The sequence below is a fragment of the Apium graveolens genome, chromosome 8 (assembly GCF_009905375.1).
Source record: "Apium graveolens cultivar Ventura chromosome 8, ASM990537v1, whole genome shotgun sequence".
Taxonomy (NCBI): Eukaryota; Viridiplantae; Streptophyta; class Magnoliopsida; order Apiales; family Apiaceae; genus Apium; species Apium graveolens.
In genome coordinates, this window is record NC_133654.1 from 11,420,378 (window position 1) to 11,447,920 (window position 27,543).

Here is a 27,543-nt window from a genome sequence, read left to right on the forward strand (position 1 = left end):
GTATGGTACATTCCACCACGAAGTCAGCCAATGCCTGGGCTTTTATTATCGTTCGTGGCTTGTACTTGATGTCGAATTCTCCCAATTTTATTGCCCATTTAATCAGCCTCCCATTAGCTTTGGGACTATTAATGATGTTTCTCAATGGCTGATTTGTTAGCACTTCAATTTTATGAGCCTGAAAGTAAGGACGCAACTTCCTTGAAGCCATCACCAAGGCTAAAGCAAACTTCTCAATAGTTGAATAATTCAACTCAGCTCCATGCAGAATTTTACTAACATAGTATACGGGTTTCTGGACTTTAAGTTCCTCCTTAACCAATATAGCACTCAAGGCATTTTCTGAAACGGCCAAGTATAAGTACAAAGTTTCATTCAGAGCTGGCTTGGCCAACAACGGGGCCTGAACCATATATTTATTTAATCCTTCAAATGCCTCCTGGATTTCCTCAATCCATACAAAATCTTTAACCTTCTTCAGGGATTTAAAGAATGGCAAGCACTTGTCTCCGGATTTGGAGATGAAACATCCTAGAGCTGCAACTCTTCCAGTGAGTTTCTGAACGTCCTTTATGGAACATAGTGGTTCCATATCTAGGATAACCTTTATTTTATCAGGATTGGCCTCGATTCCCCTCTTGGAGACCATCAGACCTAAAAACTTTCCAGACCCCACTCCGAAAGCACACTTTGTAGGATTTAGCATCATTTTATGGTATCTCAGCACTTCAAACGCTTCCCTCAAATGGGTTATGTGATCAGTCCTTATCAAACTCTTGACTAACATGTCGTCAAGATAAACTTCCATAGTTTTGCCAATAAGATCCTTGAAAATTTTATTTACCAACCTTTGATAGGTAGCTCCTGCATTCTTGAGACCAAATGTCATAACAAGATAACAAAATACACCAAAGTCAGTGATGAATGATACCTTAGGGATGTCATCCTTATGCATCTTGATCTGATTGTATCCACTGAATCCATCCATGAAACTCAACATCTTATGAAACTCAACATCTCATGACCAGTGGTTGCATCTATCAATGTATCTATCCTCGGCAACGAGAAACAATCCTTTGGGCATGCATCATTTAGATCAGTGAAGTCCACGTACATTCATCACTTTCCATTAGCTTTCTTTACCATTACGGGATTTTTTAACCATTCTATAAACTGTATTTCTTCAATGAAACCAGCCTCTAAGAGTTTCTCTACTTCTTGCTTAATAGCTTCCTGCCTTTCCGGAGCAAAACTTCTTTTCTTTTATTTCACAGTCTTCCGATTTGGATCTACGTTCAGCTTGTGAGTGATCAATTCTGGGTCTATGCCAGGCATATCAGCTGCTGACCATGCAAATACATCACTATTTTCTTGTAAAAACTTTACCATCTTCCCTCTAAGGGGCTCCTCTAGTGACGCTCCAATGAAAGTTACTTTCTCAGGATCCTTGGGAGCCAAAGGAATTGGAACCAAGTCTTTTGTTGGCTTCCCTCTTTTCTCATCATTCTCACGGATGTCCAGATCTTCAATAGGAAGAACCTGCCCCCCAACTCCATCAGCCCTAAGAGAGGCCACATAACAACTCCTTGCCATCTTTTGATCTCCTCTCTCTTCTCCAATCCCATTCCGGGTGGGAAACTTCACCACTGAATGGTAGGAAGAAGGGACTTCCTTGAAAGCATGTATTCCCGTTCTTCCCATGATTGCATTGTAAGTTGATCCAGCCTTTACCATTACAAAGTCCAACATCTGTGTTGCTTGTCTTGGTTCCTGACCTAGGGTCATTGACAACTTTATTATCCCTTCCACGGGGCACTCCACTCCAGCGAATCCATATATCGGCATATCGGTCGGGGTTAATTGAGAATCATTGTAACCCATCCTTAAAAAGGTATCATGGAGCAAAATGTCCACCGAGGCACCATTATCTACAAGGACCCTCTTCACCGGGATGTTCCCTATTATCGGTGTTATGACCAGCGGATCATCATGAGGAAATTTCACACCATCCAAGTCAGAATCATCAAATGCCATTGTCATTCATGTCCTAGCCCTCTTCGGGGCTTCCCCAACGATATGCATAACTTTTCTAGTATATGCTTTACTTGAGTTTTTGGATGAACCAGCAACAGTTGGTCCTATGAAGTTTCTATTTATCACAGGCCCTCGGGGTCGTGGTCCTCCAAAGATTGCATTTATCACCGACCCCCTAGGCTAGGGATTTCGCCCCTGATCGTCTTGGTCCCTCCTACGATCATCAAAATTCTTTCTTCCGTTGTTATTCCTATCTCCTCCATCTCCAGTGTACTTGCTCAACCTTCCTTTTCGAATGAGGAACTCTATTTCATCCTTCAATTGTCTACACTCATCGGTGTCATGGCCAGCATCCTTGTGAAATCTGTAATATTTGCTCTTATCCAGCTTGGTAGGATCAGCCTTCAGAGGCTTAGGCCAACGAACATCTCTGTCCTTCTCAATTTCCATCAAGATCTGACTTCTAGGAGCATTCAACTTAGCATATTCAGTGAACTTTTATCCTGGTCCTCCCTTCTTCGGGGTTGAATCATTGTTTTGCTCAGTTCTAGGATACTTGTCCTTAACAATATATTCCAGATCAGTTTTTCGCTTCTTGCCACCAGCGGGCTCGTTATTCACTACCGTCTTTCTCATGCTCTCCTCCACTTTGATGTACTTCCCAGCCCTGTCATGGAGCTGTAACTTGCTTTCAGGGGGGCGCTTGGCTAATGACATCTTGAAGAACTTGCCCCTAGTTCCCTGTTACAGTTCTATCATAGCTACCTTGTCATCAAGGTCTGAGACCTTCAAAGCTTCCTTGGTGAAACGATTCAGATAGTCTCTCAAGGACTCTTTTGCTCCCTACACAATGCTCATGAGGGATGCTGAACTTTTCTCATGCACTCTCCTACTGATAAATTGCTTAATAAAATCTTAACTTAGCTCTCTGAAGGACCCAAGGCAAACGGCAATACCATCTTTGAGCCATTCCCGACATGGTTTGAGGAAAGGCCCGACACTTAATAGTGTCATTCACGGGCTGCAACAACAGTGCATTAGAGAATGTCCTGATATGATTAGTGGGGTCTTCAGTGCCATCATAAGCTTTGATGGTGGGCATCTTAAACTTCCTTGAGATATGAGCATTCATTATCTCTTCAGTAAATGGTGGAGTGAGATTGTCAGGAACTCCTAGGGGCAGAAGATCACTTGGATCAACCCTTCTCTGCTGTGGACCATCCAGGTCTATGATTGGAGGAGGATTTCTCCTTCTCGGTGGTAGTGGGGCTCTGGGGGTCAGATGCGCCTCCAGGTCGCGCTTCAGCCTTTGAATCTCAGCCTCGTGAGCCCTGATTCTCTCCTGCACTTCTTGGGGATTCGTCCCTCGGGTGCTCCTAGGACGCTGGTTACCATTATGCATCGGCTCTTTGCCAGCACGCCTCCTTCTTGGGGCCACATCATCATCCGAAGATTCAGAGTCTCTCTCAGTGTAAGGGCCAGAGAATTCTTGATCCTCTGGGATATGAGCCAAACCACGTATATATTGGGGCGTCTGCCCTTGTGCTTCACTTCGGTTAGCATGTCCACTTCCTCCAATCTCGGGGTAAAGGGGCATCCCATAAGGGGGGTTAGTGGTCACAACAATTGAATACTCATACCCAACGGGTCGAGAATTCACAAGTGTATGTAGCTGCTGAAGTTTGGAATTCATCCCTTGAGGAGGAGCCGGGGGAATCGTCCCTTGTGGCTGAGGTTCAGTTACCCCTACCTGGGCTCCTCCTTGGGTGGTGGCATAGGTCGAATGCGGAGGTATCTCCACCGTTGACGAAATGGTTTGGCTCGTCCCAGCTGGTGTTCCTTCAGGGGCGTTGTTTCCTATCCGTGTTCTCGCCATGGTTGTTGTTATGCTTTCCCACAAACGACGCCAAATGTTGTTGATTGAAAACTAGGGTATATTAACTGTTGTACTTATTACTAGGGTTCGTGAGCTTCGAGACTCGATTTGACTGCTCTTGTGTCTCGTGACTCGATCTGCCTTAACAAGATTCCTATGTACCTTGCTGATTGCCAAGGATCAAGTCACAAACGTAGTTCTAATTTGGTGGGGGTGAGACCCCTTATATAGGTGTTGGGAGTCCTTGAATTGGACTAGAGTTGGGAGACTTGGTGGACAAGTCTCTGATTTAGAATGGACTTTGGAGTCCTACGAAGTAGAAAACTGATTCTTTATCCTAAAAGATCTCTTGGAGGCCAATACCCAAGGAATTGTGTCCTTGTTTGGACTTTATCATTAGCTGATTTATCCCTTATTAATTAATTACGAAATTAATTAATATTCAGGGTTTTGGGCCTTTTCTAATGGGCTTAACTGTCAAACCAATTCTGGTATAATTAATACGATATTAATTACGCAATCCGGATTTATTTTACTCCCTATCAACAACATTATCAGAACTTTGAGAACTAAAAAGAGGTTGATATATTATTGTAATAAATAAATAAAAAACAATTTAAGAACTTGACAACATCTTGAAAAAAAAATTAACAGTATTGTATTCTCTCCTTATTCTCCTTATTTGACAATTTTAATTTCCAAATGGTTAAGAAAGAAAATGAAAATAATTCTGACACTTTCCACATTCCACATAAATGAATTCAAATAATTATTTATTGGTTAGAGCGTGGGGTTGCTAAAATTACACAACTTCATTTACTAAACATAGGATGGGTTGCCATTAGGGTTCCAGCATTAATGCTGCTAGTATGATTATTAAATTTAGCATAGTTAAGAAATTAATTTTTATGGTAAACTTAGTTGTACAAAGTTGGCTCGTTTGAAACCTAAAAAACTTTGCCTAAATTTTTATTTAAATTTAGATTGGGGCAACTGAGTTGAAAATGACTTATCCAGAGTATTTATAAGAATTAGTAATAACCTAATTTTTTCAACTTATTTCTTAATTGTTTTACCTTTTTATGATTCTTATTATATTATGTTCATTTTTTAATTTAAAATTTATGTATTACTAACATTATATTACTCCAATTTTTTTTAAAAAAATAATTAATTCAACTGATATTTCATCAACTTATAAGTAAATTTAATTATCAAATATATGCATAACTTCTAATAATTTATGTATATGCGTCTTTATTTATTTTAACTTAAAAGTAATACTTCTGCGTAAAACCTTATGGGGCTTCCACCATCAATTTGGAGAAATATTACGAGTGGTAGATAGTAGAACCTGAGTACTCTTATGCCACGCTGAAGCTGTACCAGCTCATCCAAAATTTTTAAATTATAAGAGAAAACCCCTTATCTAGTGAAAGCGGTTTCTAATATTTAATATTATTATCCTGACATATTCCCGCTTACTCAAAAATTTATTTATTAGTCTATTATACAAAAATAGCCCTTTTCTACTCTGAAATTGGAAGGAAAAGATCCAAAATCGGAAAAAAAAAATGTCGCATTTCCTACTAGCCCTAACTAATAGAAAAATCCTAAGTAAAAAATGTCACTTGATTATTAAGTGCTGGTCCACGTAGCGCGGTCCCCCACGCCTCCGCCTATTCCGATTGACATGTGACTCATCATATTAGCTGCCACATCATCTCTAGCCAAATATGATACTCCATTCGTCCCTAAAAATGTTTCTTATTTGTGTTGAACACGTTTGCCAATACACATTTTTGATTGTTAATATCTTTAATTTCGTATGAATATTAAATATAAAAATTTTATTGTATTAAAGTACTCATAAATACGAATCCAACGAGATTACTCATTACTATATTTGATCTTATAGATTAGACGTAAATTAGTAGTCAATCGCTTAACATAAATAGTATAAAAAGTCAAAACGGAAAACTTAATATGGGGCTGAGGGAGTAGTGAATTGTAAAAATGGTAGGAAATAGAATTACGCTAAATATGATTATGGTAAGAAATGGGAAAAAGTAATATGAAAAAGGTGCATGATAAGAAATAGTAGAAATGTAAAAGGAAATATGACGTCAAAAAGTAAATTACGAACCCCTATCTTTAGGCCTTAATTTTATTTGTTGTTCACAGTAGTTTTTTAATAAAATATTGGGGTTGGTAAATAGTGGAACCCAAATTCTATTTCGATTGAGGGGTTTTCATGAGTCTTTTGAGTGATGATAAGCCATTTATTGATTTTTTTTCTTTAATTTATGTTTTGTTTTTAAATAAATCTATATGGATAGAGTTTTTTTGATAAATAAGCTAAATTTTCATTAAAACATTAAACCACGGTCAGAATAAATCTCCAAACTGTCAAATATAATCTGATTTTGAAACAAAAAAAAACAAGCTAAATAAATAGCTGTTTTGTTTTTAAATCGCTTAACACCTAAAATATTCATATTTTTCGATCTAAAAAGTTGACATCTCGATCAATCCAACTTACACCGGTTGTAAAACTAGTAGCATTACAATTGTTCTTCACATAATTAAGCATCATCTGTAGCCCAACTTATAAAATTATGAACAATTTTTTATTGTGAAAGATAAACTCTTACAATATCCAGCATTGTCCCAGATTTGATGCGAGTTTTACAGATATACCAATATCATAGAAATTCTTTTCTATTCTTCTTAGAAAAATTTGTTTTCTTTTCATAGGAGAATTTTGTGAATTTTGTCGGACGAGCACTCGGGCGAGTACTTATTGAAGGTGAACCGAATCGAATTTGAGCAAATACTTAGCCGAGTACTCGGAATCGGATGCTGAAATCGAGTATTCAAAAAATTGATCAATTATTCAAATTTTGAAGACTTAACTGAGTAAATTTAATTTTCGAGTTTTACAATTCTACAAAAATGTGATGTACGTGTTAAAACAAAATATGATGTAGCGAAAACGATTTTATATTTACATATTAGTCATTCATGGTGACCCCATTTAAATGGCAATTGTCCTCGTTAAGGGTCCGGTATAGTATATCAATTATCAACTACATATTCCGTGTCACAATAATTACTTTACTTCTCACCGATTACTCTTATTAATTGTTTTTGTACATGCATGTTTTATAGCCACAAAATTATTCAATTTCCATTGAAATCGCCTGTCCACCACGTAACACTGTAGATTACCATTCGTATTCTTGCAGTGCAGACTGTGCAGTTGTACTATATTCGATTCATTTGACACGTTTCGAATATGTTTCCTTAATCTAAACTTTTCTATTTATATTAAGCTTATATTTAAATTAGAATTTATCATGCTCTCTACTCTTTTTGTATTACTATATTTAAAGTGATGTGATAAATAAAGTGAAAAAACATAAGCTCTTCTATTTTTAAGTGTTTTCCGAACTATTTTAAATAATGAGGCTGAGATAGAATCGAATCTAAAAAATTAAAAAAAAACATAAGGTGAGTTAGAATCGAATTGAGAATACAATCTACTTGATTCTTATAAAATTAAAAATATTGCATTGAAACTAAATAAGGTTTTTATATTTAATGTCATTTCATCATAAAAATGAAAAACTAAAAAATTTTATATACTGATATTTTTAGATATAATACATGCTCTGTTACCCCATTTCATTGAAAGACATTTAATTAACCCTAGTACTATAGATCTTCGCCTTGTATCTATCGCAAAAGTGTACGGCCCCAATAAAACTATGAAAGATTGTTATCAGAAAAAGTGGTTTTTAGATGAATTTAAATTAAGACTTTAAATTGAAAGTGATCAAAATTTATATAGGGCTAATTTCGATAATGACGGCTATATTGGTGATACAATTTTCTTCGGAGTTTTAATGCTCTTCATGCTGCATGTGTTTGCTCAAACTGATTAAGGTATTTCTGATTTATGCAATATCAATTAGTGAGGACTCAATTTACCCTGAGTCCCGAGTTGCTGATGAGAGAAAAAAGAAAATTTGAAATTTTCATTTATAAGTGTATTTCGAGTTTTTTCGAGAAAGAACGAGAATGATCTAGAGAGAAAATGTCACCCACTTTAACTGTACCCACTTTAACCGTGCTTTCAATTTTTTTATTTAAGAAAAAAACGGAAGAGAAGATAACGGATGAGAAAAGAAACAAAAAAAAAGATGTTCTAAAGTTTTTTTTGTAAATTAGAGAAAATTTTGAAAATATTGATTATAATGAAAATATATTGAAAAGTATCGTGAGGGCATCCAATTATCCCATTTTTGGGAAGAAATTTTTGGTATCTTTGATCTCACAAAACTCGTTAAAATTATACTCCCTCTGTCCCTAAAAACGTTTCCCATTTGTGGTGGATACGTTTGCCAATGCACACTTTTGATTGTTAATATCTTTAATTTCGTATTAGTATTAAATATAAAAATTTCACTATATTAAAGTATTCATCAATACGAATCCAACAATATCACTCATGACTATATTTACTTTTATAAATTAGATTTAAATTAGTAGTCAATCGTTTACCATAAATAGTGTAAAAAATCAAAATGAGAAACGTATTAAGGGACTGGGGGAGTAATAGTTTATGTTCCGATATGTTCTTTTCTCTTCTAATTTAAACTCGTGAACCCAGCGAAATTTGTTTTTAAAACTTTCTTTCCCCTTTGGATGGTTGGGGTAATTGTCTCACAAAATAATATATGTAATTATTTTTATGTCCAAATTTTCTCTTCTGTCCATTAAAAATTTGGAGCAAATTAGAGAAAATTTATAAATTAATTTTACATCTTCCACTCTCTTCTCTTCTCTTCTTCCCTGAAAACTAGCGAGCACCTACCTAACCTGTTTTGCTCGATTGCTATATGGATATGTTCCTGCATCATTAAATCCAAGTATGCTTCATAAAAAAAAATCAATGATTTCATTAACATTGTACCTTCCAGAGATAAGATTTGTGTACATTTTGAATTCTACGTTAAGGGTCTAGTCCGATTCTGATTCCGAGATCAGGGACGTAGGCAGGGGCTGGCCGCCCCCATATAATCCTGAAATTAATATTAAAATTTATGGAAAAAAATTACATATTTATATTTTTAATAGTAAAAAAAATTATTTTTAATTTTCGCCCCTTCAAAAATATATAAATTTAGTACTAAAATTAATGATGTTTACAATAGTTATGAATTTAGATATACGAATTCAAACATATTATGTACATTAAAGTTGTTAAAAATAATATTTATTAATTTATTTAATATATAAAAAATAAAAAATTATATATTAGCTATTCCGAAAAAAATTTCACCACCCCAATCACCGATTTCTGGCTCCGTCCCTGTTGTCCGAGATATGAAAGAGTTCTCTGTTTTGTTAAGGAAAAAAACTTAAGGCAGCTCATTTGGAGGGGCGGAATGATTTTTCATTTTCTGATGCAGTTGCTCTTTTGTTTTTGATGTATAACTACTAGTGACCAGTGAGCAGGCCGAAGTAGCATAGACAGTGTTCTAAAAATTCTCTAAACCCCGATTAATTTCCTACAAAGTATTCGACTGATTCGATATTTGAAATCCGATTAATTCTTACGAATTTTTTTTATTGAAGTATATATAATTATTTATTAAAATTAAAATACTATATTATTTTAATATGAATAAGTATAGAAATTATGATATAATAAATATATATTTGTTAATAAATAACTAATATAATGATAATATATGTTAAATATAATTTAATATTATAATATATCCGTTTTTTACTACGATTAATTCTTCCGATTAATCCCCGATTCCCTTTATTAATATATAAAGCCTGAAGGCTTATTACACCGCCTTTTACTTTAATAGCCTCCTAGCACCTGTGTAATAACAAATTGAACACACCCTTATCTCCTTACTTTCCTTACTAACCTATGTTTCATTCAAAAGTATACACTGCCCTTTAACAAATATAATACCTGTGCTCCCGGTTACCACACTTCAAGTCTCCTCTTTTATCCCATCCCATCTCCTCTCCCGGTTGTTTTTTATTGGTTCCAGGTCAACTACCCGGTTCAGAAGACTATTTCTTCCGGTGATTGAAGACCTTGAAGACTTTAATAGTGTTTTTACATCTCTGTATCTTTTGTCTAATCTAAATTTCAAATTTGAATTCAAAATCAATTTCAATAGTTCAATACTTACTTTTAGTTTTTACCCAGCTTCCGAACCCACCCTTTTCAGATTTTAAGTTTTTCCGATGATTTACTCAGGTATGAGGTCTCCTCTTTAATTCTGTTGTGTTAATTGAATTCTCAGATCTGCTGGTATTGTTTATTGCAAGTGTTTCATGTAATAAATCGGACCATGTTTAATTTTTCAATGATTAAACATACAAGTTATTTAATGTTAGGTTGCATATTAAGTATACCTCCTATGTTATTGATTGCCCAAAATATCATAAATGTGTCTGTATGTCCTCTAATAAATTTGGAAAGTTTTCATTTCATTTCTCTTTTTAGTCTTTGTGTTATTTTTATTTGTTTGTAACCAGATATAGTGAGCTTTTGCTTAAAAGAATCAATACCATGAATTGATTCTGTGTCTTATTTCTATGTCATTTTAACCAGATTTGATGTCCTTTTGCTTCAAAGAATCAAAGAATGGAACAGTTCCGTAATAAGAGACTTAAACCTGGGAATATTGTGCAGGGAGTAGGTTAGTTTTTGCTTCTTACTTGCATACCCTTAATGTGTACATTGTGGGTTTAAATGTTGATCTTATTATATGATACTAAACTATATCTATGTACTCGCCTCTTACTAATTTATTTATTTAAGTTGGTTTTACGACCAATGCGACCTCTCAATCGGCCAATGAAGTGTCGAAGAAAGCACGAAAACCAAATCCTGATTTTTTTCTTTTCCCAACCCAGGGAAACTGTTTTGGAAACTATCAGTCTCAAAATCATATTCCCATTACCCCAAATGGTAATTTCCTTGGCTAAATTATACTATACAAGAAAGTTTGCCCTTCTAATAACATTATTATAAACTTGATTTATTGACAGTTAGAGACTGTGTAAACAATGTGGATACCGTTACCCCATTATCGCCTTTATCAACAAATTTGAAGTTTTTACATAATACCACGTTATCTGAAAATTCTGATATTCCAAAGGACATGACTGTCTTCTTATCACCACACTTTTTACGCAAGCATGCTGAATGTATTAAGCGTAAGTCTTCACATTATTTAACAAAGTCATTTTGTATTATTATTACACGTCAAATATCGTTCAAACAGTTTAAACTTTGTGGTCATATTCCAGGTCAATCTCGGGTTGTTTCAAAGGAGAATGTGCCTGCACAGAGTAAATGGAGTGCCCAACCTGTTTTACCAACTTCCACACTTACCCCATTGTCGCCTTTATCATCATTAGGTGCAAGAAAGTCCGAGAAGTCTGATTTTGTGAATGACACAGCTGTTCTCGGGAAATCGCACTTTGTACGGAAGCATGCTGAATGTATTGAACGTAAGTGTTCACGTTGTTGAACCAACTCATGTTGTATTATTACACGTCAACATGTCTTTCAAACATTTCAAATTTTTTATCATATTGCAGGTAAATCGCATATGGTAGCCAAGGAGAATGTTCCTCCACGAAAGACACATATTGCGGAACCATTTATACCAACTTCCACATTTAGTAAGTTGCTTTATAGGAAATTGTTACCAAATTTATATGACATGTACGTTCAACCGATTGATCTGAGGTAATTGTTTCTAGGTGGAAAAAATTGTGATATGAGTAATGAAAAGAGGATGGATGACGGTTATACAAAACTGAATGTGACCTACAGAAATATGAAAATATCCAAACCTCTGCCTATAATTACTAAAAGAAATCATGGTAATTACTTTCTCCCTCTAAGCACCATATATTAAATATAATATTTTAACATTTGTAGTTTCTAAATGAAATGGCACATTACTAATAGGCGTGAAGAACGTACGAATGCACCCCAGAACCATACCAAGTTTTAGCACGAGTAAAGGCCTGCCTTTTGCATACACAAAAGGTGCACAGAGAATTAAAATATCCCTTAGTACAGATGATAAACGTACCACCGAAGAACTGAGTGTTCATCCTCAAAGTAGTCGGTTAACATTTGTTGACAAAGGGAAAAGGCCTATTCAGTTACAATCAAATGGGATAGGTAAAATAAATTTAATAATTGCATGTTAAAGCATAGTTGATGGAAGTTAAAAAATCATATTCCCGGTGGTGCAGATTTTGATGAAATGTCTGACACAGACAGTGATAATAGTGATGTGTTCTCTGACCTAGGTCATATTTGTAAGAGGTCAAATTTTTTTTTAACATATAAAATGTTAGCATTAATTGTAGTTAATTTTTTAATGCGCAGATGATGTGGAACAGTTCAATTTTGAATCCTATGAACAGATTTCAAATCCACTTAATTGCCACCACGTAAATTAGATTTTAATGAGATGGAGGGTCATGACGATAACTATGATCTCAACATTGACAATGGTATTAAAGTGGATCTATAAAAACCTAAATTGACTTTTCTACATAATAAATGCTGCTATTAAGTAACCTCTACATTAACTTTGTTTCATAGTTCTTCTATGTTACGGGAATGCATAGTGATCAGTCTAATGGCGAATCGGAGGAAGGTATCTATATTGATATAATTTTTCTATATTTATTCAGGAACATCATATGAATCATGACCTTATGTTCTCAAATTGAAATGGTTGCAGAATTGGAGGAAGATGTCAATTGTGCCTCCTATGATGAAATGAAACTTCCTACTGAATGTAAGATGAGCCCATTGTACAAAGCCTAATCTAATTCCCTTTCTTAAATATTTGTCCTGATGTAAAAGGTTATGGATTTTGTTTTACAGCTATAACGGAGTACGCTACACTAGGCCCTCCCAATGTCCGTTGTAGCAAGTGTGAAGTATGGATGTGGAAGGAAGAACGTGTAAACAAAAGTGTTACCCGCGGAATACCTGGTTTTTCCCTGTGTTGTGCAAAAGGTCAAATCAAACTACCCAAAGAGAAACCAACTCCTTCTTTCATTTGGCAGCTGCATAATGATAAAGCATACTCTCAGAGATTTAGCGATGGTATGCGTTTGTATAATTGTATCTTTGCATTTACTTCCACTGGTGGGAAGGTTGACAATTCAATCAATAACGGGGGGGCCCTTACATCTATAGACTAAATGGATACAATCACCATTTATTTGGTTCTTTAATACCCAAACATGGTGAAGATCCCAAATTCTGTCAGTTATATATCTATGACACGGAGAATGAAATTAGTAATCGTCTCAAATGGGTTAATGTTGATGGGGGTGATCCACTTGATGTTGATATAGTTGCTGGATTATCAAAAATGCTAGATGAGACAAACGAGTTAGTCAAATAATTCCACATGGCTCGCGACAGATTTGAGAAATATGGGGTGCAAGATTTAGAAATTAGATTAAAGGTGCGTAGATCTGAAAGTGGTCGTGAGAATCATGTCGGGCCATCTGATGAGGTAGCTGATATAATGGTTGGGGACATGGATGATACTGATGGTTATCGGGATATTGTTATAGATTCTCATGTTAAAGGTTTGGAGAGAATTAGTGACATTCATCCAAAACTTATGGCATTACAATACCCTTTATTGTTTCCTCATGGTTCAGATGGTTTTCACAAGAATATTCCATATGGAAAGGTTGATGAAAAATCTACCAAAAAAAGAGAATATATTACACAGAAAGACTATTATTCTTACAAATTCCAAGTTCGCACCAATGAAGGTAATCTATAATCACATTGCTTTAGTAGAACATTATTTCAGGTGTTTTTCTTTAGACTGTACTCAGATTCCAATGTAACTAATAAAAATTTGTTGTCAGCAATTACTCCCCGTCTTGGTGGTAGACTTTACCAGCAATATGTTGTTGACACATTCTCCACTATTGAGCAAGCCCGTCTATGGTGGTTTCGTACGAACCAAACCACTTTGCGTTCGGAGCTGTATACTAACATTCAAAGGAGTTAGAACGAGGGTACCTCTGATACATCAAACATGGGTTAAGGTTTTATATTGCCTGCTGGATTTGTTGGTTCACGTAGATACATGCAACAAAACTTTCAGGATGCCATAGCCGTTTTTCGCCATATTGGTCACCCTGACATTTTCCTTACCATGACAACAAATCCCTTATGGGATGAAGTCATACAGATGATGAAACTGCTCCCTCATTGCCTACCACAGAATTCACCAGATGTGATGGCACGTGTCTTTAGACTGAAGCTGGACCAGCTGATTGATGATATAAAGAAGAAGAACTATTTTGGAACTTGCCTTGGTGGTATTGCTCAAATTGACATGAATTTATTTACAATAACCTTTGTTATAAGAAATGTGGAATTACTTACCTATCTTTTCTATTTTTTTGACAGTTATGTATGTAGTAGAGTTCCAGAAGCATGGTCTCCCGCATGTGCACATGCTTATATGGCTGGACAGTGCTTCCAAGTTGAACTTGCAAGCAAATGTTGACAAGTTTGTTTCTGCAGAGATTCTGAATCCAGAAACTGACCCGGTGGGGTATGCCGTTGTGAATGCTTTCATGGTAAATGGACCCTGTGGTCAAGAAAATCCTAAATCTCCATGCATGAAGCAATTTAAATGCACTAGACATTTCCCCAAAAAGTAAGAACCTCCTAAGCCTGAAGCTGTTATAAGAAGCAGCTGTATTATTGCATGAAATGGAAATTATAGATTATCGTTTAATTAATATATATGTAAAATATGAAATTTTTTTATAGGTTTTGTAATTCAACTACATTTGACCAGTCAGGCTTTCCAATTTATAGAAGGCGTCAATCAAAAATCACTGTGACCAAAGGGAAGACAAATATGGATAATCAATGGGTGGTACCTTACAACCGTGATTTACTAGTGAAATACCAATGTCATATGAATGTAGAGATTTGTGCACATGCACGTAGCCTGAAATATCTTTTGAAGTATTGCCTGAAAGGGCATGACAGAGCTACTGTTGAAATACGTGGGAAGAAAAGACAATCTAACAACGGAAAGGGTCTTGACATTGGTGAAGATGAAATTCAATCATTTTTTGATGGGAGGTACATTTGTGGATGTGAAGCTGCATACCGCATTTTTGGATTCAATATACATTATAGGTCTTTGGCAGTTCAACGACTTTCTATACACCTGGATGAGAATAAGTATTGTACTTTTCGCTCGAATGAGGCATTACCCAAAGTGGCCGAGAGGGAGAAGGAGAAGCACACACAATTAGGGGCTTTTTTTATCCTTAATGCCACTGATGAGCATGCCATACAATTTCTATACGATGAAATTCCCCAGCATTATGTTTGGAATGATAAGGACCGAATCCGGAATCCACGTAAGCGTGGGAAAAAAATTGGTAGATTGTCTTACACGCATCACAGTGCCGGGGAATTATGGTTTCTAAGACTTCTGCTAACCAAGGTTCGTGGAGCAACATCATATGAGTCATTGCGAACAGTCAAGGGACAAACATATAACACCTTCCAAGAAGCATGCAAGGAGTATGGCCTACTAGATGATGATAATGAATGGCATATGGTATTATTGCAGTGCTCAGAAAGTGGATTTCCTCCTCAGATTAGACAATTGTTCGTTCATGTAATGGTCAACTGCAAGGTGTCAGACCTCGAAGATTTATGGAAGAAGCATTGGACCACTATGGTGGACGACCTTTTGTTGTAGCAGCATCAACTCACAGGGAATCCACATTTGATGCTGAATAAAATGCAACAACAATATTATGCTCTTGCAGGTAATCTCAGGATTATCATAAATGACCCCATTTTTAATTTGAACCACCACCTGCATGATATCCTTATTTTCACCATCATACTTTGCCAGACACTTTTATTCCAAGTTTTATATTTTGTAGATATTTTGGCCAAGCTTTTATATTAAGTAATAGTTAAAATTTAATATAAAACGGATATGTATTGTGTTACTTAGCATCAGTATCATAGTGTTCTAAAGTGTTTTGTAAGTTTATAAGTGTTGTACAAAAATATCTCATCTATTTTAAAGCAACCTATGTTTGTTATGTAATTTTAATTAATTCTACTTTTTTTCATATTCATATTTGTTTATTTTATGTGTAATAATCATGTGTTCAATATTATATTTCCCAATAAATCTTCTTAATGTTTGGGTTCAAAATATGGGATATGTGTTTTTCAATTTTTTTGTGTTATTTAATTTATATCTATTTTTAATTTTTTTTATGTTACATAATTTCATGTTTGTTGTTTAATTGTGTTTGTATTTTATGTTCTTTCATAATTTGGTTTATAATACAGAAATTCATACTTTGTTGAAGAGCATTGGCAAATCACTAAAAGACTTCACTCAGATGCCCCAACCTCCCAATAGTTATTTGGACTGCAATGTTAACAATTTGATTTTTGAGGAAACTAATTACGATAATAATGAAATGGCTAAGGAATTCAACATCCTCTTCTCAAAATGCAACAAAGAGCAGTTGGCTGTTTACCACTCTGTAATGGAATCTGTTGAAAAAAATGAAGGAGGTGTCTTCTTTGTTTATGGCAGTGGTGGTTGTGGGAAAACGTACCTTTGGAGGACCTTGATTTCGAAATTAAGGTCGGAGCGGAAGATTGTCCTGCCGGTTGCGTCATCAGGAATTGCGACTACTCTAATGCCAGCAGGCCGTACTGCCCATTCAAGGTTCAAGATCCCAATTGTTATTGATGAATATTTTCATGTATTCCATATCTCATACATCTGACATTGCTGAACTCATTAAACGGATAAATCTCATTATATGGGATGAGGCTCCAATGCAACATCGTTACGTTTTTTAGTGTCTTGATTGGTCATTAAGGGATATCATGAAAGCTGTAACCCAAACCGATTCCATATGCTATTCGGAGGTATCACAGTGGTCTTAGGCGGTGATTTCAGATAAATTCTTTCAGTTATTCCTAGAGCATCAAGGGGCGAAGTTGTTTCAGCATCAATTACAAGATCAAAGTTGTGGAAAATTGCTACAGTTTTCAAGTTGCTACACAACATGCGATTGAACAAAGGAAGGAACCAGGAAGAAGTACAAGCTCTGTCAAACTTTGCAAAATGGGTTCTGCAGATTGGGGATGGGAAGGTTGGGCCGGCTGCTCATGTGAACCGTGAATACGTTGAAGATGACATAGCTATACCTAAACAATTCTGCCACCTAAACTCAACCAACTCTGTTGATAAAATGATTGAAAGTGCTTTTCCTAATTTCATGGAGAATTATATAGATCCAGATTATTTGAGTAATAGAGCAATATTAACCCCAACCAATCTAACTGTTGGCAAGGTTAATAGTTTTTTTGTTGAAAAACTTCCTGGCGAGATGTCTTCTTACTTCTCTATTGACAAAGCGGAAGATTATCCAGGATCTAAAGATGACCAGTTGCAATCTTTCCCAACAGAATACCTCAACTCAATTAATATCCCTGGATTACCTCTTCACGAATTAAATCTTAAAGTTGGAGTCATCGTAATGTTGATGCGCAACCTCAACCAGACCCTAAGCCTTTGTAACGGCACCCGGATGATGGTTACAAAGTGTCTATCACATTGCGTTGAGTGTGAGGTCATATCTAGACAGCAAAAGGGAACCAAACATTTTATCCCAAGGATGGAGTTAGCACCAACAGAGACAAGGCTTCCTTTCAAGTTGTGTAGGAAGCAGATGCCTCTCCAAGTATGTTATGCAATGACAATAAACAAAGCTCAGGGTCAGTCGCTACAACAAGTTGCCTTATATCTACCTAATGGAGTGTTTACTCATGGTATGTTGTATGTGGCCGTATCTCGTGTAACTTCCCCCACAGGGTCTGAAGCTCTTTATTAATGATGAAGATGGTAAGAGCACCTACATTACGCATAATGTTGTTTATAAAGAGATTTTCTACAATTTACCAGTAATATAGTTCCAAACCGTGTAAAATTTAATCCGCCTATGACACTTATTGATTGCCAATGTTCAACATTATGATCAATAGAAATGAAAATGTAAATCATATATTTGGTATTTATTTTGAACAATTTCGTGTAAATTCTAGTGAAAGACTATGCATTGTATAAATTTTCACTTTTCTGCTTTCATCTTTAAATAAAACTTCCAAGTTTCTGTTTTCAAGCAATGTTGAATTCTTAAAATCTAACAAATATTATTTTCTGATTAACATTTGAAAGTACTTTTTCAAATAATGAATTATAAAAGTAAGTGCTTTGTCAAACAATGAATTATACCAGGCTTGAAAGAGTAGTATGTAATTTCCAGTAAACCACAAAATTAATATAAAAATTATAGAGAGGTACAATAATACAACATTTCCTTAATAAGTGTGCCAATCTCCTCAGATATACTTTAACTTTCATATTTGTGAAAGGAAGGAAGCAAATTACAGACCTCAAGTCCGGCTGAAGGTATGATTGATTTTGCACAGTATACAACTTTCAAACATTTAATTAAACACAAACACTGCATAGTTTTATAATACAAGAGTCATTATATTTACAGGTACGAGAAATGGCCTTTTACAAATATGATAGCTTACACCTTCTTGATGAATGTAAAGAGGAGTGGAGAGTACGGCTTAGAGCACAATCAATTTGGAAGGGAATCAACCGAGCAACCGGCGAGGTTAAAGGTTACAATATAATATTCTGCGATGACTATGTAAGTACAAAATCTGAAATTTTTCTGCAAGATAAAATTTCTCTACACTTTTGTGAAACAACCAAATATTACGTAGCATAATTATCCTTGAATTTTAGAGTTGTAGGATTCATGCCTTTCTTGCACCGACAATATTTCTTAAATTCGAAGCAATTTTGGAAGAAGGTCAAATATACCGAGTGGAGTTTTTCAAAGTAAAAACATACAATGGTGATGAGACTAACAGGGCCATACGTAACCAAAGGCATATTTACTTTACAAATGAAAAAAAAATGGAGAAAGATACGGAAGGGGGCCTACATATTCCAAATGCAAGCTTTGATTTCATTAACCTAGAAAAATGTCAGGAACTGAAGACAGACAACAGATTCCTAGCAGGACCATTTCCAATTAATGTACTGCATAGGTAGGAAGTTGGAAACAAGGTAGGACATATTTAATGTTTCAATGTATATCAATGCAGATGTTATTGGTGTAGTAGAGGATGTACATCCCAGAGCTTCTTATAACAAAGATTGGGTAGAAAAGTCCCATGTGGCCCTTACAATTACTGATGGCAGGTATGTCATTCTTTTAAGTGGCAGTTGACATTTAAATTTATATACACGAATGAAGTTAATTCAATAATTTCACCTTATTGAAAATATTTGTAGGACCAGTATCAATGTCACTTTCTTCAATGAATTTGGTGACTACTTTCTACAATAATATGAAAAAATCCAAGACAGGCATGTGATACTTATTATAGCATGTGGACGAGTTAGTGAATTGAAAAGTAAGCCTACCAATAATTTAAGAATTCAATGCTATAACCAACATAATTTTCACTTATATATTTTTGTGTTGTAGATGTACTTTATATAACAAACTTCCCCGCAACTAGAATATACCTAAATGTTAATCACGCTGTTGTTAACGAAATGAAACTCAGGTATTTCTCAATTCTCATTACGTTTACAATAAAAGTTATCAATTTTTGTTCAATGTAAATTATTGCAATAACAATTACCTTCTAGACATGGGAAACATAGATGATGATGAAGAACCATCAGCTTTACCAAGTATGATATTGACGGAGTTAGGAAAGTTGAATGAGACTTTTATTTCGGTAAGATATCTAGACATTTTACCTAAGAAAGGGTGATACAGTCCACTAACCCATTTCTTCAACAGAAAAAGGTTTCCTGTCAAGTAACTGTGAGGAAATTTGATGAGAAAATAAGTTGGTACACTCCTTTCTGCATCTAATGTGATCAAAACCTCAAGCTCATTGAGGAGGTTTATAGTTGTTGTGGACGAACTTGGACTTACTCGGACATAAGGTCTTTCGATAATTATATTTCAATTTTCTGTTGAAGTTTGATTGATTTACTTCTTTAAAATTTCTAACTTTCTATGGATTGGCCAAACAGGTTTCGTTTGTATGCTCTCTGCAGTGATGACAGTGGTTGTGTCCCGATTGTCTGGACAGATGATGAAATTACTAAATTGGTTGGAAAAACTGTTTATGAAGTTGATGCAGAGCATCCAGAGGTAACAGGCATTTCCTCCAAGCCATAATCATTTCATCCGTCACATACAATATTTTTCCTTGAAAGTTGGTCAAGTCTAATAACCAGTATGAACAATACAGGTAACTGGTATCAAAGTAATCCCAGATTTGTTGAGAAGTTTGGAGAAGAAAACTTACAAAATTACTATTGATGTCAATGAAAAAAATGTTAAAGAAGGTTCCAAGGTTTTCAATGCTTCTCACATTTCAGAACCCTTGGAGATTTCGGACTATCATACTCCTACTCCGAGGAAACCAGATCCTGTGGAACAAACACACATGGCAAATGTGAGTTTTAAATTATCTCAATTTAAGTGAAGAATGAAATGTAATATGTTTTTGTAAATCGTACGTAAGGTACAACCGTCAGAATCTCCAAAGAAGGTTATAACCACACCAACTGTACCTTCAACCAAGCAAACATCGTCTACGATAGAACTAATCAGCCCACAAACTCTACATTCCAGTAATCGGACAAGACCAAGGTTTCAAGTCGATCCGTTGCATTTCAATCCTGGACCAAGTGAGAAGGCACCAAAATTCAAGAATGTTAAAATTGAAAAGGTACATAATGTCTTATGTGAAATTAAGGAATAAACCACAGATTTCACGATACCTTATATTGGCTTTTACTGATCACAAAAACTTGCAGCTTTAAGGAGTCAAGCTGTCAAACGAGAAGAGCCAACTTCAGAGGGGAAGACTGTTGGAATTAATAGTTAGCTCAAATTTTTGTGATTGCAACAAATGGATGTTGGATCATCACTATTAGATGTACTAATGTAACCTATCCAGACTATTAAACTATGTACCTCATTCCAAGTGACATCTATTTTGTGAAAATTCTGAATTCAGTAACGCTCAGAGAAAAAAAAACACAAGTTTGCAAAATTAATTTGCATTTACTAATTACCAAAAATAAAAATAGGTGAAAAGGACATACTCTACATGTAACATATGACTGATTCCTCCAACCAATATCGTCAAGTTAGATATTTTTGAAGATATAAGGACTATATAAAAACTAAAATATTTACATCAATAACCAACTACCAATCCTAACACATTAAATTCATGTACCTACCAAATGGTAAATGATAAAGACCGAGTTTGCTGCATACTTCACCAACACACAGCAGCAAAAAGAATTTTGAAACACCAATATATACAATGTCAGGGACCGATGTTGAATCATTAAGAATTCTTCACAAGGGAAGAAATGACTGGAAAATTAGAGTACGGGTCATAAGAGAATGGCGAGGAGTAACTGCAACAGGAATTGTCTTCAAAACTTGCAACTATATACTACTAGATAACAAGGTATTTTGGTTGTTACATTTATACAGTATAAAAGTTCAGGGTAGGATTAACAAGTCATATGGATTAACATTTTCTATATCACAGAATTGCCGAGTTGAGGTTTTGGTACCAACTGCTTTGGTCGACAGAATCTCAAGACTTATTGTTGAAGGGAAGGTGTACATCATTAAGAATTTCCATGTGAAAGAGTATACCGATGGCGACAAGTACCGACCTGTGTAAATGGATAAGCAAATTATTTTCACAGCTGATACTAAAGTGAAAGAAGTTGATGAGAAATTATTTTTATACCCAAAAATAGTTTCGATTTGTTCGATTATGCAGACCTAAAACCAATGACAAGGAAACTTCTTTATCTTACAGGTTATTTCTAATCAAATCTATAAACTACGACTTGCATTTGTACTATTTACATAATTTATACTATTTCCTTTAATCAGATGTCATGGGTGTTTTGGAGAAAATTCCGACTATTAGCAGAGTCTCAAACAAACAAGTTAAAATTAAGTTCAAGATAACTGATGGGAGGTAATTCTATGAACTTCATGTATATACATATATATTAGTGGCTGTTGCAGTATAAGTAAAAATCATTATGTAGGAAAAAAATCAATGTTACTTTCTGGAAAACATTTGCCGAAGAATTTGAGAAAGCAGTTCATGAGCCTTTGGAAGAACCAATCATTTTAATAATTGCAAGTGGGAGAATCAGTAGTTGGAATGGTAATGATAATAGCAATACACTCAGCAAAATGATAAAATAGAACTCTAACTTTTAACACTACCATGTCACAGATGAACTTGATATTTGCAACTACTCCTCAACTAGATTCTACCTCAACTATGATCATCATAGTGTTGCCAGACTACGCAAACAGTAAGTCATTATTTTAAAATTAAATTTACAAATTGGATTAAACCTCACATTATGCTACCATATGAAACAGGCTACGAGATCCTAACTTCTGCACCCAACAATTTGCGAGAATGAAGAAACCATTGAGGATTTGTACCATTGAGGAGATCAAAAAACTTTCTACAGATTACGTAAATGAAGAGGTTGTGTGTAAAGCAGCATTGAAGTTAGTGGAAAGCACAACAAATTGGAAGATATATATATGCAACTCCTGCTACTGTGAAACTAACCTCGATAACAATGAACAATTCTGCAAGAAATGTCAAAAGATGGTGCCACACACTTTGAAATGGTTTTGTACTTGACTCAAGTTTAGTGTGCACATAATTACCTCTCTTAAAATAATTGGAACAATTTATTATTTGTCTTGGATTTTTGCAGGTTCAGCGTTTGTACGGTAGTCCAAGACCCAACCGGTGGACTACAAATCATCTTAAAAGACCGAGAAATTAGAATCCTAATTGGCAAGCTTGTGGAAGATGTTGATACTCAGGTAGGCATTTCTAACATAACTGGAATCACCATTACCTGTATAAAATTCTTTAAACTAACTTTTTATTTTGCAGGATAATTCGTTTCCCAAAGAATTGAAACAACTTCAAGGAAAGGACTACACATTCAAGATAATGATCCAGCCTGAGAACATTGACAATACTAATCTGGATTATGTTTGTACTGGAATTATAGCTGGATGGGATTATGAGGAGGTAGTAGAGCATCCAAGGGAAATAATGCAAACAACACACAGTGTAGCTACTCAGGTGAAATTATGGAAAATTTTGGAACTAAAAATTAATTTATTCACTGTGAGACATAATGAAGATTTTTATTGGTAAAACAGGAATCTGGCTCTTCATACCACATTGATGAAATCTCTCAACTAAACTACATGGGAAATTGAAACTCGACGGACAAAGAAAGTTAGAAATGCTATAGTGAATTATATTTATGCAAGCAAGAACACAATTCCTTTCATACATCTTAAGAAAAATGTATGAAACAATCTCATTTCTGGGCAGATTCACATGTGACAATATGATGATTCTTGAAGAATTATTTTCCATCCACCGTTTTTGTTGTTAAAGAGATCTAGACTCTTGAAGATTGAAAACGTAATTTTGATTATTTATTTAATTAGCTGTAGATGTAGTCTACATAATATGGCTACCTATTTTTCCATCAAACTCTTAACGGAATGGATATTAAGTATGTGTTATCCTAGATATGTAAACTTTTGAGAAACACCTATTTTCCACAGATTATGCTTAATGTACATACGTTCACAAAATGCATAAACAGATGTTCATAATGACGATGAACAACTAAAGAACTGCAACTCTGTGAATGAAAGTATGACAGAGAAGTAAGACAACTGCTTCGAACTATAAAATATTATTTAAAATAAATTGAGGCTTATGTCATATAATTAGACGTACATGAAAATAATGAGAGTATATAGGAAGCACTGGCAAAACAATTACGACACCACAGTTATATGTACAACTACTATTATTAGTTGCAAACGTAACCTGTGTTTTGCTTGTCGAACAACCAAACACATTTCAAAATAGATTAACCATGTAAAAAAGTATTCGCAGTACTGTATTTTAAACTACAGACTTAAACCGCGGTCTATATTCAAAATAAAGTTCCTGAATTAAATAAGGAAAAAGGGCCAAAAAATTGATATTAGTGTTGTTGCGCTGATGTAGGATTATTTCTTCAATTTTTAAAACTTCAATTTACAAAAAGATAAGAAGATAATATCTTTTTAATTGCTCAAATGTAATTTATTCAAATTTGAGCATATGATAGTATCCTATTACAAAAAATGTTAGGAGATATACATGGCCAAAAATATGATATTTAAATTATCAGAATCTGTTAGTCTCAACTTTTCATGGTCCACAAGACATTAAATTATACACTTTTACGGGTGAAGCAAATTCAAACTTTCAAAAGGAAAAAAGCAAAAATTGTGTAAAGGAAAAGTATTGGAAGGGTTAACAGTGGACACTATGCATACAAAATCACTCTAAATTCACACATACCTCAAAGTGTGACCTAACAGTCCCCTGTTCCTCCTCCTGCAACAACTTCTTGACAATGGGGTTTGTCTCATTCCTCTCTACTCTCCATCAGATTCAAATTTTTGATTCCCCTTCAGGCCGTGCTTATATGATCTCCCATGTTTCAGCTTTAAGTTTATGACTATAATTTTTATTAAATCTGCCAAAGTTGAGGTGCATGTTTACTTTTGTGGTTAAAAATTATTCTAAGGCATGGATTATATGTGTCCGTTTTAGTATCATATTGCAATTTCATTACGTGTTTTGAAAATTTAAATTTGTTGGCCTATAAACAGGTTACTCATCATGGCCAATCGGCACTATGGATGTGCAATGTAAAAAAATTATAAGAGAATAAAGCATTAATAAACAAAGTGTTATATGACCAGAGTTTTAATATTCGGATAAACTTTAATTCCTTACGATTAACGGAATAAAACATTAAACACAAAACGGACTTCCATAAGTTGAACATAATTGAAACTGTTTAAGATAGACCATCAAAACAAGGCAATAATAGGGTCTAATCAACAACTAAAGTTACATAATTTCCTTACTAAAGGAATTACTTAGGATTCATTATTGAACGCATTCTTCAAAACTACTACATTGAAATTGCAAATACTTGCATCTCGCCAATGGAATATACATGTATCACCAACCTCAAGTTGCAAATCTTCCCTAAAGATGTGCCATCCGTTATTAATTGTAGTTCTCTTCCGGTCGCTTCTCCGACGGATTTCAAGCACCCAAACACGAGTGCCCACATATATACTTATAAAATCAGTCTTCATCCAGCACTTGCAAAGTTTTTTAAATTCTACTGGGATATCCTGAAACAAATATAAAAACAAGGTATATTCAATTATACATTCAACAGTCGAAGATACAAATCAATATCCTACATAAACCTATTCACTGGATGTATATAACTTACCACACCATGTTCATGGTGTAAAAGCTGAAATGGCTGAATAACAAAATGAAAAGCAGGGGCTCCACTTAAATCAGGTAATACAGCAACTGAAATGTCAAAATCAAAGTAAAATAAACTACCAAATGATTTACTTATTCAGCCGACTAAAGCAATAGTACAATTCAGGGAAATAAACAGTTAAGTTATTACCAGGCGCATCGTTAACTGGAGACAAGGGATTCTCGATATGTGAAGTAAAAACTAACATGTGGAAGTCATTCAAATCAACAACACGTAACATATTGCATAGACTCTTCAAACCACTCAAATGACTTAAGCTATTTTCACTTCGACGGTATTCCCCAACAATCTCATAACCACTGCTAACAATAACATCAATTCTTCTAGAAATAACCGCACCAACATGATCATCAAACTCAGTCGGTACATACTGACAAAATAAATATATTTTATGTTACTTATTTCACTTCTGCTATAGAATAAATTACAACTAATTGGCACAGAATAGTTACTTACAACCGAATCAATGACTGGACCACCCCATCCAAGATTCCTCACAAAGGATCAACCGCCATCATAAATAGAAACTATGAATAATGACAAAACAATTAGTTCAAACAAAACTGAATAACAACATTTAAACTACATACATGACATACCTAGATTTGGGAGCTGCTTCTGCAGTTCATGCACTCTATGTGGGTACTGGATCTCAGAGCCATACATGTCAACTATGACAACTTTCATGTCAAAATTACCCACATATTCGAACAACAAAGTGTTACCCGAAATTATGCCGAAGTCATGGTAAAATTCACGAAACCCCTTAAACTTCTCATTTACTTTGTCAAAATCAACCCATATTTCATATCCATTACGAACAATAATCTTAAGAGTTGCCGGAATACGACCATCATATTTCAAACAAAATGCATGAGGGACACGCTGACATTCAAAATTAATGAAAAATCTGAGATAAAAAATTACAACAAAATTATTCAACAATATAAAAAATAGTATACTTACAATTTCATTTGATGAGCATTCGGATAATCGCACACGGCGCCCAAATTTGGGGGTCAAATCCATATTTTAATAACTTCCCTAATTGAAACAAAGGAGTAAGGTAAATACCCTAAATTCAAGTCAATTAAATAAAAGATGTAGGGAATTGACATTCATAAGAATCGGGGCATCATAGTTGTTTAAAAATATATGCTTTTGGAAGAAGACATGTAAACTTACCGATCTTCAGTAGTAACGGCTGTGAGTAAGATAGGGATGGGGGTATTTGACAAACTAAAGAACCACTTAATCTGCGTAAAAGGAGGAAAACTGATATAATAAAAAAAAGTTAATGGAGTTACACGGTTTTTAATGTTACAAACCTAATAACTTTCACCCACTTCCACAAGTCAAACTTTATAAACCAACTATAAAGTGACAAGTATCACTTTTCACAACTACTTCTAGACAAGAAATTTATTTCACTGCTGTATTGATAAACACAATTTATATAAAAAAAATAACCACAAATTATAATAAAAATTATATCCTGTTATAAAAAAATATTATTTGAAGACAAACATCAAAAGCCAAATAATAAAATTACTGTACTATTCTAGAGTCAAATCTATAAGACAAATCTTTAAATTACTGATTATTATACGCAAACCTTTATTTATGTAAATCGTCAGCTTCTATATTATATTATTGCAAAAAATCCAATACTTGCAATATATCGTTATTTCTAAAGCGAAATTCTACATCCACCATGCGTAGCGGGCAAGGCATCCTAGTTTTAATTAATCCTAAATCAGTAGCTCGAACGATCTTCCCCGATTACCGATTTTTACGAGACTGAGCATTGATAATAGAAATCTTTGTCATGAAATCTTGTAGTAACTTTTGATTGTTTAACTTACAACGATGTTTAGTTGCTACAGGCTCAGTACCTTAAAATTCATCACTACTGGCACAATGTGTCCAAGTTTTTAA

At 34.7% G+C, this 27,543-nt stretch overlaps 2 protein-coding genes across 2 annotated transcripts; one reads left to right on the top strand and one right to left on the bottom strand.

Annotated features, from left to right (window-relative positions):
* The first annotated feature begins 13,401 nt into the window (after positions 1–13,401).
* LOC141679280 (uncharacterized) lies at positions 13,402–15,747 on the top strand. Its single transcript, XM_074485783.1, has 5 exons — positions 13,402–13,777; positions 13,877–13,997; positions 14,097–14,335; positions 14,427–14,679; positions 14,796–15,747. The coding sequence occupies exons 1-5, from the start codon at positions 13,402–13,404 to the stop codon at positions 15,745–15,747; spliced, it is 1,941 nt and encodes a 646-aa protein (XP_074341884.1).
* A 9,797-nt stretch (positions 15,748–25,544) lies between these two features.
* On the bottom strand, positions 25,545–26,650 carry LOC141677123 (B3 domain-containing protein Os08g0324300-like). The gene is made up of 5 exons (XM_074482884.1): positions 26,572–26,650; positions 26,205–26,490; positions 26,062–26,132; positions 25,735–25,975; positions 25,545–25,631 (listed from the first exon to the last, which is right to left on the bottom strand). Exons 1-3 carry the CDS (start codon positions 26,632–26,634, stop codon positions 26,110–26,112), a joined length of 372 nt encoding a protein of 123 aa, XP_074338985.1. The 5' UTR covers positions 26,635–26,650; the 3' UTR covers positions 25,545–25,631; positions 25,735–25,975; positions 26,062–26,109.
* Positions 26,651–27,543: the final 893 nt, after the last annotated feature.

What these genes read in the sequence shown, in the direction of transcription:
- LOC141677123 (XM_074482884.1), bottom strand. Translation starts at nt 26,634, where the DNA reads ATGGATTTGACCCCCAAATTTGGGCGCCGTGTGCGATTATCCGAATGC. An exon ending in AATGCTCATCAAATGAAATT is followed by an intron (nt 26,491 to 26,571) that starts GTAAGTATACTA and finishes TTTGAATGTCAG; the next exon opens with CGTGTCCCTCATGCATTTTG. An exon ending in GAAGCAGCTCCCAAATCTAG is followed by an intron (nt 26,133 to 26,204) that starts GTATGTCATGTA and finishes CATTATTCATAG; the next exon opens with TTTCTATTTATGATGGCGGT.
- LOC141679280 (XM_074485783.1), top strand. Translation starts at nt 13,402, where the DNA reads ATGGCTCGCGACAGATTTGAGAAATATGGGGTGCAAGATTTAGAAATT. An exon ending in CCAAGTTCGCACCAATGAAG is followed by an intron (nt 13,778 to 13,876) that starts GTAATCTATAAT and finishes ATTTGTTGTCAG; the next exon opens with CAATTACTCCCCGTCTTGGT. An exon ending in ACTAGACATTTCCCCAAAAA is followed by an intron (nt 14,680 to 14,795) that starts GTAAGAACCTCC and finishes ATTTTTTTATAG; the next exon opens with GTTTTGTAATTCAACTACAT.